The sequence below is a fragment of the Zeus faber genome, assembly GCF_960531495.2.
Source record: "Zeus faber genome assembly, chromosome: 6".
NCBI lineage: Eukaryota > Metazoa > Chordata > Actinopteri > Zeiformes > Zeidae > Zeus > Zeus faber.
The window spans coordinates 29,469,382-29,486,275 of NC_137201.1; the positions used below are offsets into that span (position 1 = coordinate 29,469,382).

At 50.1% G+C, this 16,894-nt stretch overlaps 1 protein-coding gene across 1 annotated transcript in view; it reads left to right on the top strand.

Annotated features, from left to right (window-relative positions):
* lamb1a (laminin, beta 1a) overlaps positions 1–16,894 on the top strand; it is a 38,780-nt gene that overhangs the window by 17,573 nt on the left and 4,313 nt on the right. The window contains exons 15-29 of the mRNA XM_080002232.1: positions 66–193; positions 1,116–1,236; positions 1,775–1,976; positions 5,271–5,414; positions 5,500–5,731; positions 6,220–6,383; positions 7,334–7,558; positions 8,371–8,588; positions 8,698–8,794; positions 13,630–13,999; positions 14,909–15,093; positions 15,208–15,449; positions 15,951–16,157; positions 16,354–16,498; positions 16,637–16,844. Of these exons, the coding sequence (XP_079858358.1) occupies positions 66–193; positions 1,116–1,236; positions 1,775–1,976; positions 5,271–5,414; positions 5,500–5,731; positions 6,220–6,383; positions 7,334–7,558; positions 8,371–8,588; positions 8,698–8,794; positions 13,630–13,999; positions 14,909–15,093; positions 15,208–15,449; positions 15,951–16,157; positions 16,354–16,498; positions 16,637–16,844 (2,888 nt within the window). The remainder of the gene's footprint in view (positions 1–65; positions 194–1,115; positions 1,237–1,774; positions 1,977–5,270; positions 5,415–5,499; positions 5,732–6,219; positions 6,384–7,333; positions 7,559–8,370; positions 8,589–8,697; positions 8,795–13,629; positions 14,000–14,908; positions 15,094–15,207; positions 15,450–15,950; positions 16,158–16,353; positions 16,499–16,636; positions 16,845–16,894) is intronic.

The window sequence follows — 16,894 nt, forward strand, 5'->3', positions numbered from 1 at the left end:
AGAGAATACTTTATACTTTATATACAGTATATAAATACCTAATATGAATACGTCTCTGCATGCAGCTTCCCGATCAGTGGGAGGAGGTTCTGATGACCGTGATGCGACCCGGGCCGATATCGGCCGACAGCCGCTGTGCCAACACCATGCCCGACGACGACAACCAGATGATCTCCCTCCACCCGGGCTCACGGTAAGAACACCAAACACCACCCGACCTCCCCGATTAGCGTCTGCGTACGTTAAGATTTCCTTGAAAGAGCGACTTGCAGGTCGGTGTACCCAGTGTACCGATGCGTGGGGGAAATGGCGTAGAAATTCCATTTCGTTTTATTTATTTTTACTCAGAATTACAGCTGGACTCTTTTTTTTTTGATGCGATTGGCCACGCCCACCTAAAGATCTGACACCGCCCGCAAACTTGAACGTGACGTCACATGGGGGAGACAGGACGGAGCGAGGGCTCCAGCGAATGACGACTTGGCAAGGAGATGATGTGTGAGAGACGATCAGAGTCTGTTTTTATTTTAGATTTTCCCGAGTTTCCTCCAAAAAAAAAAATGGCCGCGACACCAACATTTTCCTGTATTTTTGCCCTTGCCGCCTGTAAAAAGGGTTTTTTTTATTAATTTTTTTTTTGTTTTACGTTTTTCTTTTACTTTTTGTAGAGCACAAGATTGTAAATTCATAAAAAAAAACAACCCTAATATTTGCTCTTTAATGTGTGCGTCTGCGTGTGCAGTGCTCTATGAGTCTCTGTTTTTATCTGTTTTCCTCTGTTTGTATATACATCTTTTTTTTTTATTTACTAAATGTAAAAGCCTCTGAACGATTGAGTCTGTGAAGAAATGTCTGCTGCTGTGTATCTTTCTAGCATTCCCCAGTGTGTGTGTGTGTGTGTGTGTGTCCGTGTGTGTGTGTGTCTGTGTGTGTGTGTCCGTGTGTGTGTGTGCATGCATGCGTGTTTACGTTTCACCAGCTGCTGATCCTGCTCAGTGCCTGTTCCTCCCGTCCTGTGTTTACATGTCATAACCGGGAGTGTGGTGTATACATGGTGGTTTGAAGGATGTGCTGGGGTAATCCTCCACCCTTTCCCCCCTTTTCCACCGCCACAGCTACGTGGTTCTTCCCAGACCCGTGTGCTTCGAAACGGACCTCAACTACACCGTGCGCCTGAGCCTGCCGCTCTACTCTGCGCTCAGCGACATCCAGTCCCCGTACACGCTCATCGACTCGGTGAGTCCGGCCTTTGCGGCTTCCTGTGTCCCCGCCGTTCTCGCACAGGGACAGGCTCACTCTAAAGCGCGTTTCCGAAATCGTAGTGCCGGAGTAGGAACTCTGCAGGATGCATTGAGGTCGTTTAAAAAAAACAAAAAACGACGTTCTTCTCAGAGACGAGAGGGAGGCTGAGCCTGAGAGACCTCCCAAAGCCATGAAGCAGCGGTAGCTCCGCGCGCGTCGGCCCCACCCCCTTGCAAAGGCCCAAAGTTTGGAAGATTTGGCATTTCTCCCTGATGCAGATCACATATCCCCACACTCATAAACAGAGCAACATACATTCCTCCAGCGCATTGCAACACACAGTGGATTCTGCTTTGGGGGGGATTGGCGTTAAAAAGTGGTACATACGGTATGAAAATAAATCGTTGTCGTCGTGACTGTGGGCGTATGGAAAGGTGATGTTTAGCGATGAAAGGGTGTCCTATTTCCACCAATGTGAAGAGTGAGCGACCCCTGGACGACCCCCCCCCCCCTCTCCCTGTGCGTCGCCCAGATCGTCCTGATGCCGCACTGCAAGAACCTGGAGATCTTCGCGGGCTCCGAGGGCGGCGACCTGGTCTCCAACAAAGCCTGGGAGACCTTCCAGCGCTACCGCTGCCTGGAGAACAGCCAGAGCGTCGTCAAGACGCCCATGACCGACATCTGCCGCAACTTCATCTTCAGCGTCTCGGCCCTGCTGCACCAGGGAGCCAAGGGTAGGAGCGCCGCGCTGGGTCCGAAGAGAGGGGACTACAATGGACTAGAATGGACTAGAATGGACTAGACTGGGCTAGAATGGGCCAGAATGGACTAGAATGATCCAAAATGGGCTATAATGGGCTAGAATGGGCTATAATGGGCTAGAATGGACTAGAATGGGCTAGAATGGACTAGAATGGGCTAGAATGGGAGGAACTGGAAGGGACCTGGGGATTGGAATGGAATAGAACAGAGCAGGAAAAAGATAAAAAAAATTCAAAGATGAGTGAATAGACCAGGATACAATAGAGAAGCATAGAAAACAGTAAAGATAAGGAAGTACAGCAGATCAGAATATAATCGGCGATACGCAGGCAATCTATTATCGAGGCTACATGGCTCCCAGGTTCCCAATCTTTATTGTCACATTTACATTTACATTTAGCAGACGCTTTTATCCAAAGCGACTTACAATTGTTCAAACACCGACGGACGCAGCCATCAGGAGCAATTAGGGGTTAAGTGTCTTGCTCAAGGACACTACAGCGTGCTAGCAGGAGGAGCCTGGGATCGAACCAGCAACACCGCCTGAGCTACCATCCCCTGTCGACAGAGGTCATGCTTCTCCGGCTCAAAAATATATGATATAAAAAGACTCACCTTTTTTTTTCCTCAAAAGATGCCCTTGCTTTTTGTGTCATCCGCTTTGCCAATACCCAGGCCTCACATTGCCCATTGCCCAGTCCCTCAAACTCATTTCCAGCTAATTTATCTCAAAGGTTCTGCTCAAGAGAAAAGAATAAAGAGAGCGAACAGAACAAAATGGAGGAAAGAGAATAGTAATCATCGCCTGGGAGGTTTTTTTCCCTCGTGGCTCATGAAGGAGGCATGCGGTCGTGGCTCCGAGCTGCAATACCTTCGCTCCGACGCGGGCCTTTCAACCCCCAGCATCAATCATCCTCCTCACCCGCTCACCCCTTCCTCCTGTCCCCCGACCTCCACCACCACCAACCCCACCACCACCACCTCCACCACCTCTCTTTTCACCAACTGTCTCATTTGCAATTCCTTCCATTGTGTCTCTTATATTCCTTTCCGTCATTCTTGTCATTACCTACGAGCTAAAACTTCCCCGCTCGTGTGTGTGTGTGTGTGTGTGTGTGTGTGTGTGTGTGTGTGTGTGTGTTTGTGTTTGTGTGTGCGTGTGTGTGTGTGTCTAGCGTGCGGCTGTTTCCGGCTGGTGTCACTCAGTCTCTCTCTCTCTCTCTCTCTCTCTCTCTCTCTCCGTCTCGCTGTCGTGTCGGGACACGATCGGGACCTGGGGGCTCGCGGCCGCCTCCGATGCCTTCCTTCCGAGTATTCCCCTCAAGGAATATTTCTCAGAGTCCCGCCCGGTGTCGGGGCTCGTAAATCTCCCGCCTTCGTCCCGGGGACGGAAAGGAAGGCGTAAAAAAAAATAAGTTTTATTTCCTTTTCGCGGGATGAGCCTTGATGCGAGAAGCGGCGGAATGTATGGGAGGAGTAGTCAAATAAAAGGAGTGGTTCTCAACGTGGGGTCCCGGGTCCCCCAAGGGGTCCTTCAAGAGCTTCCAGGGGGTTCCCGGCAAAACAAATAGTTGTTCAACTTTACGATTATTTCTTGTAGAAGACGTTGGCGCCGTTAGAGAATGTACAATAATGACAGTTTTGATCGTAGTTTCACTGTCATCTCCCATCACTATAGTATAGGCAGGAATTTCGGGATAAATCATATCCAACAAGAACATGAAAGTCTTCCCAAAACGGGCTCACAGAGACAAAGGGGTATCGAATGGGGTCCATGGCCATGACTAGAATAAATTCATAGCAGAAGACGTAAAACAAAAAACATGGCTTCCAGCCGTGACTTCCGCGTCATTAAAACAGGGTTCGGGGCACCGGGGGCGTGTTTCCCCGTTTGAAAATGCAAATAGGAAACGCAGACGCAGAGATCCTATCATCCCGCCCGTCTCACCGGCGCGGGGCTCGTTTCCAAGACCTAATTTACAAAACAATGATCCGGCTCCTTTGTCCATCAGAGCTGGGGGAGGTGGCGGCGGAATCAAGGATCTCCTCCGCCTCCGGCTGCCATTAACTCTGTTTATCTCAGCCTCGTCGATGTGGGTTAATCTGTGATGCCCCGGGGGAGGAACACAGGAGCGGGAGGGAATAATACAAACATTTAATCACACTGAGTGAACAATCCAAGACGATGCCGGAAACAAGGCCTACGTGGAAGAGTCTTTTAAAGGCTTGAAAACATCAGGAACTTATTTTCTCTAAGTCTTGGGACAGCATACTGCACCAGTGTCATGAGGGGCCCACTTTAACGTCAATTGGAAATTGACTATTGACCCATCTGACCAATCTAATATCTGATCTCACTATTACTTTAGTGCCCTTTTATCAAACTTCTATTCGTTGTCAGTGTTGATATTTTACCAAAAGACACAAGGCCTGCACGGTGCTTTTTGATGTGGTCACCAAAAAAAATGGTGTCGGTGCATTCCTGAGCTGTGGGGAAGACTTATGCACGTGTTAGTACCTGCAGAGTAGGATGTCACCGGGAGGATGATCAAGGGCCCAAAACCTGCACGCACGCATGCAGGCACACACACACACACACACACACTCATAATTAGACATGAAGGTGGATGTGATGGTAAGCCTTCTCCCTGAGCTCCATTCACTTTAGCGAGACACAACACAGAGGACCGATTATTATCTCTAAATTATTTACATTATGTAATCAAACATGGAGAGAAAATGACACACGTGCAGAAACACTCAGCAGCATTCACCGGGACTGACTGAGTATTTGAGGCACTTGTTCCGTCTTGCCAAGCCAAGCCCCCAACCGCCCCCCCAACCATTTCTTCCCAGAAATAATCTGTCGCACTTGTCATTTGGGCAAATATTTCCGTCTCTCTCTCTTTGCTTTCCTCTGTCTCTAGTGCGTTGCACTCTTGGTGTGGCAGGCCTGTGGGGGGTTCGTGTGGCAGTGATGGTGTGTGTTGGCCGATCTGTCGGAAAAAGGCTGAAGTGCCACTGCTATAACATGGAATTAAACAACGCGAAACCCCAAAAATACAGATGATATAAGAACACGTTCAAAAAGTGAGCTTTCACCAGAAAAATGGTCAGGAGTAATGTCAAATTCAAAACTAAGGGGAAAAAAATAGGTTATGTTTGGTTATTTATTATTATTATTTTTTTGATGATTACATTTTTTTCTTAGCTTAGATTCAGTTCCTTATCTCACATGCGCCTCCTTTTTGGACTCCGTTTCCCAGCGTGCCAGTGTGACCCTCAGGGCTCCCTCAGCACCGTGTGCGACCCCAGCGGCGGCCAGTGCGAGTGCCGACCCAACGTGGTCGGCAGGAACTGCGACAGGTGCTCCCCCTCCACCTTCCACTTCGGACCCAACGGCTGCAGAGGTATCGATAAATCGGACCGCTTTAAATATAAACGGAACACACCAGTCGGAATGCGGACTCTAACCGGCGCCTGCGTCCTCTCCAGCCTGTGAGTGCCACCCCCAGGGCTCAGAGGACAGCTTCTGCCACGAGGTGACCGGGCAGTGCACCTGCGTGGCCGGAGCGCACAGCCGGCAGTGTGACCGCTGCCTGCCGGGACAGTGGGGCTTCCCCAGCTGTCAGCCCTGCACCTGCAACGGACACACGGAGGAGTGCGAGCCCTCCACCGGCCAGTGCCTGGGCTGCAGGGACCACACCGGCGGACACAACTGTGAGAGGTACGACATGGACGGAAGGGCGGACGGACGGACTGACAGATAGATAGATGAACAGACGGATAGATAGATAGATAGATAGATGGATGGATGGATGGATAGATAGATAGATAGATAGATAGATAGATAGATAGATAGATAGACAGATAGATAGACAGATAGATAGATAGATAGATAGATAGATAGATAGATGGATAGATAGATAGATAGATAGATAGATAGACAGATAGATAGACAGATAGATAGATAGATAGATAGATAGATAGATAGATAGATAGATAGATAGATAGATAGATAGATAGATAGACGGACGGACGGACGGACGGACGGACGGACGGACGGACAGATGAATAGATGGATAGATAGATGAGCGGATGGACACGCAGACAGACAGACAGACAGATGGAAAGATGGACAAACAGGCAGACAGACAGATAGAAAAATATGTTTAATTCACTATTTAACTACTGGTTATAATTCACTTCTCGCAGGTGTCTAGATGGTTACTATGGCGACGCCCTCCTGGCCTCCGGGGATCACTGCCGTCCGTGCATGTGCCCCGACGGACCGGGCAGCGGGAGGCAGTTTGCCGGAGGATGCTACCTGGGCCTGGACTCCGACCAGGTGTTCTGCGTGTGCAGCCCGGGCTACAGAGGTAAAAGCTGGGCCTCAACCCCAGTGTGAAGACCACTGAACCCACAATGCACTGCTGCATACTGCGGTTCTTAGAGAGATCGATCTCAATGGTCACTGAGGTGAACCGATAAGATATGCTACGACAGCCCATATTCTTATGACTCTGCTATTATTAGCTCTGCTATTAACTCTGCTCATTTTTTGGGGAGGGGGGGGATTTCATAGGAGCTAGGCTCGCTGATCCCATCTGCAGCCTTGTATTGAGCTAACACGGTTAGCGTGCAGCTCTATCGCCGTGTTGGACAAACAGGGACGTAATTGGCGTTGATCCTTCTTGTCGGAATCGGGGTCAGATGACAAGACAATTTCTACATGAAATTTGAGAACACCTTTATTTAATCAAACAATTCGATTTTTTTCCCCAAGTTGGAATGAATCTTCATTGGAATATAACGTCTTTGGCATGTAGTTCACTCCGGCATAAAAGCCTTTCAGCATAATTTGGTTGCAGCGTGACACAAACAGCTGGCAACATTTCGGCAGCACCCTGTGAAGTTCCCCGCCGTGGGCATGATTACAGATGTCGCCCCCAGGAAGCGGGTTTTATAACGCAGCCGTGCGTTATATTAAAGGGCTTCTGTGATCCTCTGTGATGTAAACAGAGGGCGGGCTCGCCGATTCGACACGGAGTGTGTTATTACCGCAGGAAGGCGCTTCACCATTGGAAAAAGTGAAATTGTAGACGCGGCGGTAATTTGGTTCTGGATGAGTCAGGTGTTGAGTGATTGTCACAATGGCACATTATGGGATTCCACCGTTGTAATTAATGTGCTTTCTCCATTTTCTTCTTACTCACTCTCTTACTTCTTCTTTGCCCTATCTGTGTGTCTGTCTGGGTGTCTGTCTGTCTGTCTGTCTGTCCATCCAACTATCTAACCCTTCATCCCTCTCTCTCTCTTCCTCTTCCAGGCGCCCGGTGTGACGAGTGCTCTCCTGGTTACCATGGAAACCCCCAGGAGGCAGGGGGGCAGTGCCAGCCGTGCCAGTGCAACAACAACATCGACATGTTGGACCCGGGCTCCTGCGACGCCCAGACGGGGCGGTGCCTGAAGTGCCTGTACCACACCGAGGGCCCCGGCTGCCGGAGCTGCAGCTTGGGTTACTACGGCGACGCTCTCACGCAGAGCTGCAGGAGTGAGTCCGTCAGTTTGACGTACAGTCGATGGTCATAGATTACATTAATGTCGGGTGTCATTTTTTTTTTATTAATTTTATCGTGAAAAATCAAACAGGCTCCAGACTAGAGCTGATCTATCTAGATGTACAGTATGTTTCTATCTATTTATGTATTTATATTCATCTATGCTCGGCTGATCTCTCCATTAACTGAAACTCGGCAAATAGGTGGACTGCATTGTCAATTTGAGTCCATTCCATGACTGACCTTGAATGACCTTGATCGAATCATTGATTGGATCAAAGGGGGCACGGCACGTGCATCTTTGGTTGAATGGTTATTATTTTCTTGTTATTGGCTGGATGGTCAACTATTCCACATCCAATGGCATTGATTTCTGCTGTACATAAATATGCATTTTTTTTGTGTGGAGCCACTACATTGTACATTGACCATGTACATGTAAAAATCAGAAATACTCGATTAATTAAATATTTGTTTTGAAACGCTGTGTGCAGATGTGAGGAAGGCACAGCAAGTCATGTTGCATTCCATTAGAACTTGGCAAGCTGGTGAATTCTACAAGCATCTCCACATCTGCATCTGCACATGAGCTAAAACGACAGATTAGTGACGATCATGTTTTCAAATGGTCGTCCCTCTGCACTTTTCCACACGGGCGGTGGGATATTTGGGTGGGTAAGATTTTTGCCCCGTGTGTAGCAAAAAGACAAGGAAGAAAAATGTGGGGAACCAGACCATTTCCTGCGCTAAAGTTGTTTTTGCATAATCAAATCAAATCTCACGTCCGCAAACCCTCCCCCCACAGAGTGTGTGTGTAACCACCTGGGCTCCAGTCCCTCCAGCTGCCCCGCAGCCGGGGAATGCCACTGCGACCAGGTCAGCGGGCAGTGCCAGTGCCTGCCCAGTGTGGAAGGCAAGCAGTGCGACCAGTGCGCCCCCGACACCTGGAACCTGGCCAGCGGGAGAGGCTGCGACGCCTGCGACTGCGACGCCAACCACTCCTTTGGCAGCTCCTGCAACGAGGTGAGTCTTTGACGTTTTTGCTCATCCGCCCAGTTTGTTTCTCTAAATTTCGGGGGTTGTCCACAGTGGGACAGTAACTGACAGAGCTTCTGACTTCCCCTGTCTCCAGATTAGCGGGCAGTGCTCCTGTAAACCAGGCTTTGGAGGGAGGACGTGCAGGGAGTGCAGAGAGCTGTTCTGGGGAGACCCGGAGGTCAAATGTCACGGTGAGGCGCATGCGTGTGCATTTATACTTTGTCATGGTTTCCCATCCCATGGAGTGTGGCAGCTATTAAGTCCCCATTCCATTCGTAAGGGTTTTCTTTGTTTTTCCCCCAAACCCCCACACACACCATATTTTTTACATGTTCAGTTCAAAGATCTGTGCATCATTTGTTCCAGTCTGTGCGACGTTGGATGTACAGTGTCTGCGTAGAGCGTCCGTCTCCTTCAAATTCCTTTTCCTTAATGAAATTCCTTGATTTGAGCAGCATTTCCTCTTGCTGCCGTGGTCAGATAGAAATATCAACATACACAGGGATACAGGAAATGAAATACAAATGTCTTGTTGAGTTGTCCCTTATGTGCACTCGGGGCCTTTTGGCCTTGAAGGCCCTTGAAAGAGAGTTCTGACCAAGAAGTTGTTGACACTCTACCATATAGTTGCACATAAAGCTGACAGTCAGAAAGTGCAGCTTTCCCTCTTTGCTGTGGGGAGGACGTCGTTGTGGGAGTCTCAGCTGCGCAGGAGGAATCGCCCGGCCTCCGCCCGCCGCTGTGCGCTGCAGTATGAGGTCCAGATGTTCACCCTCCGCCTGCCCGCCCGCCGGCCCCGTCTCCACGGCGACCGGACGGCGGGATCTGTCCGAGCCTCGCAATATATCCCCGCCGTCCCCTTCAATGCACCTTTGTTCTGGCAAGGTCGTCCCGCGTCCGGCGTGGGGCCCGGTGTTCTCGTCTCTCCTCTGAAAGGACACGCCGAGCGTTTCCATTTTAATCACTCAGCCGGTGTCCTTATCTAAAAGAGACTCAGCAGAGAGCCCGGCAGTAGAAATGGAAACTTCGTCCGCGCGTCAGTTCACACAACTTCGTTCCCATAAGCTTTAAAGACCGGCAGAGAAAAACTGTCGCTCGCACCTGGTCCGGACTCTGGCCCCCGTAACCGAGCGTGAGGGTTCAGGGAAGGAAGGGAACTGGAGAGAGCTTTGTTTTTTAGAGTGTCTGAATATTGAATAGAGGTCTAGGTTCATTAGATCAGCAGAAGCAGAGTTTGAGTAATGGGGGTTTTAACTATGCTTTCTGTTATTGCAATTGCCGGGTTTTAGACGTGGGTAAGCACGAGGACAACGTTATTTTTTGGAGAGGAAATGGTGATCGATTAAATATCCTCTCCTGGGAAATCAATTAGTGCTTGAAAAAGGCAACAGGCGGGCTATGAGTTTACAAAAGCACTGAAATGTGTGTAAAAGTCTGATTAAATGCTCATTGAAAGTGCTGGAAAAATTCTCCAATGTCACTTGGTTTTACTTGTACAAACTCTGTAAAAGGTAAAATGAAGCACTCATCGAATGACGATTTATATCCATTTGGTGGAAAACGAATGAAAGGAGCAGGAGAGGAGGTGGGAACAGAGGGAACGCGCGTCGTTCCCTCTGAGTGACTTTCGCAGATCACGGTCGTGGCGAAACCCTCCGGGATTTGCTCACGGGCTCCTCGGCGGTGCTGCAGGTGTCGGGGCGGGGGAGCGAAGCAGTCATTCACCTTTCACCCCCGTGACCTCCTGCGTTCACTCGGGTTTCGGGCCAGCAGCCTTCCAGGCCCCGGCCCAGTTGCCCCAGATTAAAATCTAGACCCTGGGCTCGGCATCCATACAGCTGTGGGCTTGAATTCCAGCGTGTTGGTTGCGCGTCGATTTCCCAGGGTTTGGGGTTTGTCGGCTGCCGGCGGGGGAGCATTGCGACCCGGAATGGTTTGTGTTTTCTGGAAGGAGGAGACGACGTCGGTGTTGACAGAAGTCCCAGGCTGTTTGCTTTGAGAGGCAGGATGAGGCAGGAAGCCCCCTCCACCCTCCCCCACCCCTAAATAAAAAAAGAAAAGAAAAACCAGCTCCCCCGGTTTCGGGTTTCCTTCCTGCGTGGAATGGGAGTCCGTCTGGTGCGAAGCGACAACCCAACGCCGGGACACAGCCACCCGAACAGAGTCTGGCTCCGTGGTCCGGTTGGTTGCTTGGCCCGGATGTTAATGATTCACTTAGATTGATCTGCATGGATTGAGACGCTCTCCTGGAGGACGGAATGCAGGTAGCGCGCACCCGGCCACCTGGAGCCGTCCCCCCCCTGCTGGGAGACGGAGTGCTTCAAGCACCGAGGGTGAAGGCAGATATCGCGGAGTTGTTTGGGGGATGGCTCATAACTCCAAAGCCAGCCACCATACACAACACACACACACACACACACACACACACACACACCTCCTTGTCAGACGTCAACGTGGGGTTTTCGATTGCCGAATATCAGAGGTTGGTTCTGCACCGGCTGCAACCGGACGGGGACCGTAGCTTCCCGCGCCTCCCACGCCGCACCACCCCCACATCCACCCAAGCTCCTAAATAGGAGACAGATGGAAGCTGTACGCCCCCCCCCCCCCCCCGCCCCCTCCTCCTCCTCCCCCCCTTTCCCTCCCCCTCGGCCGGCGCTTTGCCCTGACATTATCGGCGCCGGAATGAACAACAGATGCATTGTCGAGAGGAGAGTCGGGACAGTTTCACCGCGACTAATCCGACCCGCCGCCCAAACATTTCCTGTGGAACGTCTTTACTGTACAGGAGGTTTAGATTTGACCGGTGGGGGGGGGGGGGGGCGAAAGCCAGCTGGGTGTTTTTGTCACGAGGCCTTGTGGAGGGTTTTCATCTGAGTGGAGGGCTTCTCTTACCCCGGGGCTGCTGTCCCGTTACGCATTTTTGGCGCTTTCTACCCCCGACGTTCTCCATGAACTACGGTTATTGAGCGTCTTCATCATGAACTCATTCACCTCCATGTGCGGTATGTGGCCGAAAAGCAAACACGGAGTCTGGTGAAAATCCATGAGAAGAACGTTGCAAGGCCTCGTTTCAGCCAGATCATCACGATATTCATCATGATATTTTTGGCGTTTCAGGATTAACGTCCCCTCCCATCACGGGCCGCTGCGTGGGCCAGGGTGTGCAGAGGGATCAACCGTGCGAACACTACACGGGATTGAATAAGTGAACACGGTGGATGTCAGCAACTGTCCTTGCTCTGTGTTGAACCCCGAGCCAACGTCCCCGGTTCGGGAACACCAGGCCAGTACTGGGTTTACTTCATAAGGAGCGCGGCAGCGCGGCCTGTCACGTTGTATGGCTTGTATTGAATTGTAAAATGTTAATGTATGACTTCAAAAAGAGCTCTCCGCTCTCCACTAAACCCTCTGGTTTGAGGGAACGTGTGTCCTGAGTCTGCGCTCAGGGCATTGGGAGAGTAATGAAGGAGAAACATGGACGCCCCCCGCCCCCCGAATTCCCACTCCTCATACCCCCGTTGCACCTGGGCCGTACGGTCGCCTTGTGCTTCAGAGGTGCAAACAGAGACGCTGCTTTAATCCAGGTGGAGATCTGAGGCCGCAGGTTCCTGCAGGTCGCGCGTTCTAGAGAGAACTCTTCTCAACTTGTTGAACCTCTCCTCTCGCCGTGGTGTTATTCCAGACGATTGATGATGATGATGATGATGATGATGATGATGATGATGATGATGATGATGATGATGATGATGATGCTGATGCTGATAACGGTTGTCCGAATTAATTGCAAGGATTGTTTGAATACTTGGAGCAGTAGTGGGGAGGTGCTTGACTTCCATGTGGAGCCGCTAGGTGTGATCGTCTGTGCAGACAGACGATCACACGCGGCCCTGTCTACGTTCCCGTCGTCTGTGTTTCCCGGGGCTTCGTTTGCTTTGACCGTGGGGGTCTGCGCCAGAGCCTTTTGTTCACCACACACTCCCTTTGAAGTAGGCAAATATCCTCTCCTTTTCTCCATTCCTATAACCCCCACTCCATCCTCTCCTCCTCCTCCTCCTCGAGAACCACCCCTCCCTCCCCCAGGCTCATGGAGGGTACTTTGGAAGTCACTTTCTGATCAAGTTGTAAAGTAAAATGAGACACTTTCTGCCTGAAAAGCTTTGTGTGTATACAGACATGTACCCTCCATCTCACTGGACTCAAGCTGACGTAGAGATTTGAACGTCTGAATGTCTTCAATAATCAGCACAGGGACAATACAGTGCCCAACAAGGGGCTGCTTCCTATGCTGTTAACTTCTGAGTGGAACGAAAAGGCCAAAACTAACCTACGATACAAAAGACAGAGATTAGGTTTTCTAAAAGGCAGTGGGGCTACTGAATTCATAGCCAACGCTTAGCAAGTTTCCATTCAGCTCATAGTATCTGATATAAACAATACCAGGTTGGTAGAACATAGTGGCTTGTCTCGTGCGTCTAAAGTGTGACCAACAGCAACTGGTTGAAAAATTGTTTAAAAAAACAAGTTACATTTTAGAATGAGATCCTCTGGATGATGCATGTTCACAAATGTATATTATTTCCAATGTTTGTCCAAACCACAGATAATGATCATGTCATGGGCCATGCTCAAAACTTTATCGCCACGGTTCACATTCCATTGTGACATGTTTACAGAAGGTGAACAATGGCTCCATCCAGAGGTTTCTTCACCACTACCAGGCACTCAAAGAGCGAGCTTGAGCTTGCTTTTAAATGAATGCAGGCGGCATCTGGATCAGTCTTGTTAGCCGAAAACTGATTGATGCATCCGGTGGTTCTCAACGTGGGGTTGGGGGACCCACAGAGGCCCTTCAAGAGGTCCCAGGGCGTCCTCCGCAAAATGATTAATAGTTAACATTTCACCATTTATTAATTTCCAAGATGTTGGCACCACTAGAGAATGTACAATAAATCTGCCCCACTATAGTATCGACTGGTGCGGAGGTTTGGATTCTATAACCACGGCCTCGGTTTTTGTCCCCCAGCCTGCGACTGCGACCCGCGTGGCATCGCGGAGCCGCAGTGCAACAAAGCCAGCGGCCACTGTGTGTGCGCGGAGGGCGTCTCTGGCCCGCGCTGCGACGCCTGCGCCCGCGGCTTCTCCGGGACCTTCCCCGACTGCCAGCGCTGCCACCAGTGCTTCGCCGAGTGGGACGTGACCGTGGGCCAGCTGACCAACCAGACCCACCGGCTGGTCAGCAAGGTGAACACCATCAAGGCCAGCGGCATCACGGGACCCTACAAGCAGACCATCGACAACATGGAGAAGAGCGCCGGGTACATCAGAAGCATCCTGGCCCAGAACCCCGCCACCCAGCCCATGTCCCACATCCAGGGACTGCTGGAGCAAGCCACGTAAGAAAGTGTTAAAATTTAAATAAATAAACATTACGTCGTTCAGCACACGCTTTTGCCTAAAGCGATTTACAAGTATCGCAAGATCACATGAAATATAGTTGCGATTTGACTTTAACTAAAGGAATATAAGATACAAACCCTTAACCATACGCAGTTACAAAGTGAATATCAAATAAAAAAATAAAAACCAAATAACATCACTGTCAGAATTTATAGACATTCCAGAGATGAAATATAATTACTGGCAACAATAACCATAAGCAATTACATAATACAAGGAACATGTATTTATATGTCTTTTTAAATGTTTTCCTCCAGATGCCTCAAAGATTTGTAACATTTACAACGAAAATGTGTAGCCCACTACACCACCATCGCTTAACTTTGTTTATTTATATTTATAATTTATTTATAGGTTTATAAAATACATTGTTGTTGTGAAAGTAGTTTTTTGTTGATTTACAAAGTGTGGATGAACAAAATGGATGAATAATTTTGATAAATAATCATGAAGAATGATAACCGCCGCAGGAAACCCACCCACAGCCATAAACACCGCCCAATCATAGAATCACACTGTAACCTGGCTGGAACGAAGGGACTTCTGCAGTCACACCGGAACAGAGAGCCAAAGCACTCCTCCATTGAACTTAAACGGAGGGCCGGCTTCCCTGGACCCCAAGTATTGCTGCCTGCAGCAATATTCATTTTATATGTTACAAAAAAAATGTTGATTTCATATTCACAGATATAATAAAAAAAACTAAATAAATAAATATGAATACATAAAGCTCATCTAGGGCATCTGTCTGTCTAGGGCAGCTGATACATAAAACTTATCTCATAGCCTCAAACAGCCAAGACAACACAGAACTGCTCCTTTATTTATATGTTTGTGTTTTGCAGTGATCTGGTTTCGGAGCTCAGTGACAAGCTGAACCGGAGCGAGCAGGCGCTGGTCCAGGTGTCCACGGAGGACAACAGCACCAACGCCAAACTGGACGCCCTCAGAGAGGACGCCCAAAAACTGGAGCGCACCGTCCAGGAGCTGCTGGACCAAGTGGAGTTCATCAAGAACTCCAACATCAGGGGTGAGGAACACGGAGAGTGTGCTGGGTGGTACGGCTCCAACAGCTCCATTACAAGGTTCTTCTGGTCCAGCGGCGGAATTTCCAGAGTAGTTTTGGTCTGTGTTCCGTTTCCAGGTGCGACGGACAGCATCACCAAGTACTACCAGCAGTCCCAGGAGGCAGAGGCCCGAGCCAACGCATCCACCAGCGACCCCGGCAGCCCTGTGGAAAACTCCGCCGTGCTACGGCAAGCCATCGAGGACAAGATGAACGAGACCAAGGAGGAGTTCCAGAGGCGACACAAGGAGCACGCCACGAGGTTGGACGACCTGGCAGGAGAGCTGGAGACCCTGGACCTGTCAGAGCTCAGCGAGAAGGTGAGAGAGGAGAGAACCATTTTGGATTCAAGCCTGTCACATTTAAAGAAAATCAGTCAGAACAATTTGGCAGTTTGCAAGGGAGAAGGGAATTATAGCAGTGGGATCGCTGAGTTGTAAAAACTTTCGTCAACTTATAATTTTATAAAATCATTTTCACATGATTTGAAAAAAATATGAACAGTAATTTGCAATGATACACATCTTTTGCGGTACATACAGTAATGGTATTAACCCACAGAAATTTGTGCCGCTCAGCAGAGGTTGCAGATTCAACTCCAATTCAAACATTTTTGGTCTTTTGCTCGGTCCACCGCCGGGCTGAGGTACAGACAATTTGACTTTTGTGTGATTAGAAAAGGGGGGATATCCAACAATGCGCCGTAGTCTTCCAAAGATGTAACTGGCGCATGCTTTGGAAATGAAGTGACGGAGACCCGTCAGGCTATTACAATAGACTACATGTTCTGCACCTACATTTTCCGCGTTTGTCTCCCTCAGACGTGCGGCAGCCCGGCGGGCCTGGAGGCCTGCGCCGACTCGCCCTGCGGGGGGCTGAGCTGCGTGGACGCCGAGGGGAGGCGGAGGTGTGGGGGGGAGGGCTGCGACGGCCTGGTCACCCTGGCCGACCGCGCCTGGAAGAAGGCGCAGGAGTTCGACCAGGAGATCGGCGACGCCATGGAGGAAGTAGAGAAGCTCTCCAAGATGGTGAGGCCACTCAAACGCCCGGCACGATTACACAGTTTATAGTCATTTTGAAAACCCGCGCCTTCTTCCCCCAAAAAAACGACCGGCTTTTCCTCACTCGGCATGCTTTGTTTCCTGGAGGTGCTGAACAGTTTGGCTATTCCAATGATGGATAAAGAGCTAATTCTCACCTTTTTCCTTGTACCCATCCATCCAGGTGTCAGAGGCCAAAGTGAAAGCCGACGAGGCCAAGATGAGCGCTCAGGACGTCCTTCTGAAGACCAACCAGACCAAGCAGCGTCTGGACCGGAGCAACGAGGGACTACGCAGCCTCATCAAACAGATACGAGACTTCCTCACACGTAGGTCAACCAAACTGGCCAAACCTTGACGGCGTGGCCAGCAGTCGATTCGAGTTTTCTGCCGGGCGTCGGGTGTCGTTTTCACGGTCTTAATCGAAACCGTGAGGAAAAACGCGGCTGTCCTGTGGCTCCCTCTAGAGGACGCCGCCGACCTGGAGAGCATCGAGAAGGTGGCCAACGAGGTCCTGGAGATGCAGATGCCCACCACGCCGGCCCAGCTGCAAAACCTGACCGACGAGATCAGGGAGCGAGTGGGAGACCTGGGCCACGTGGAGACCATCCTCATCCAGAGCGCCGAGGACATCCGGAGAGCCGAGAGTCTGCTGGAGCAGGCGCGCGCCGCCAGGTAGATACCAAGTTCACGTCTTTATCTGGAGGAACTTACGAGACCCACAA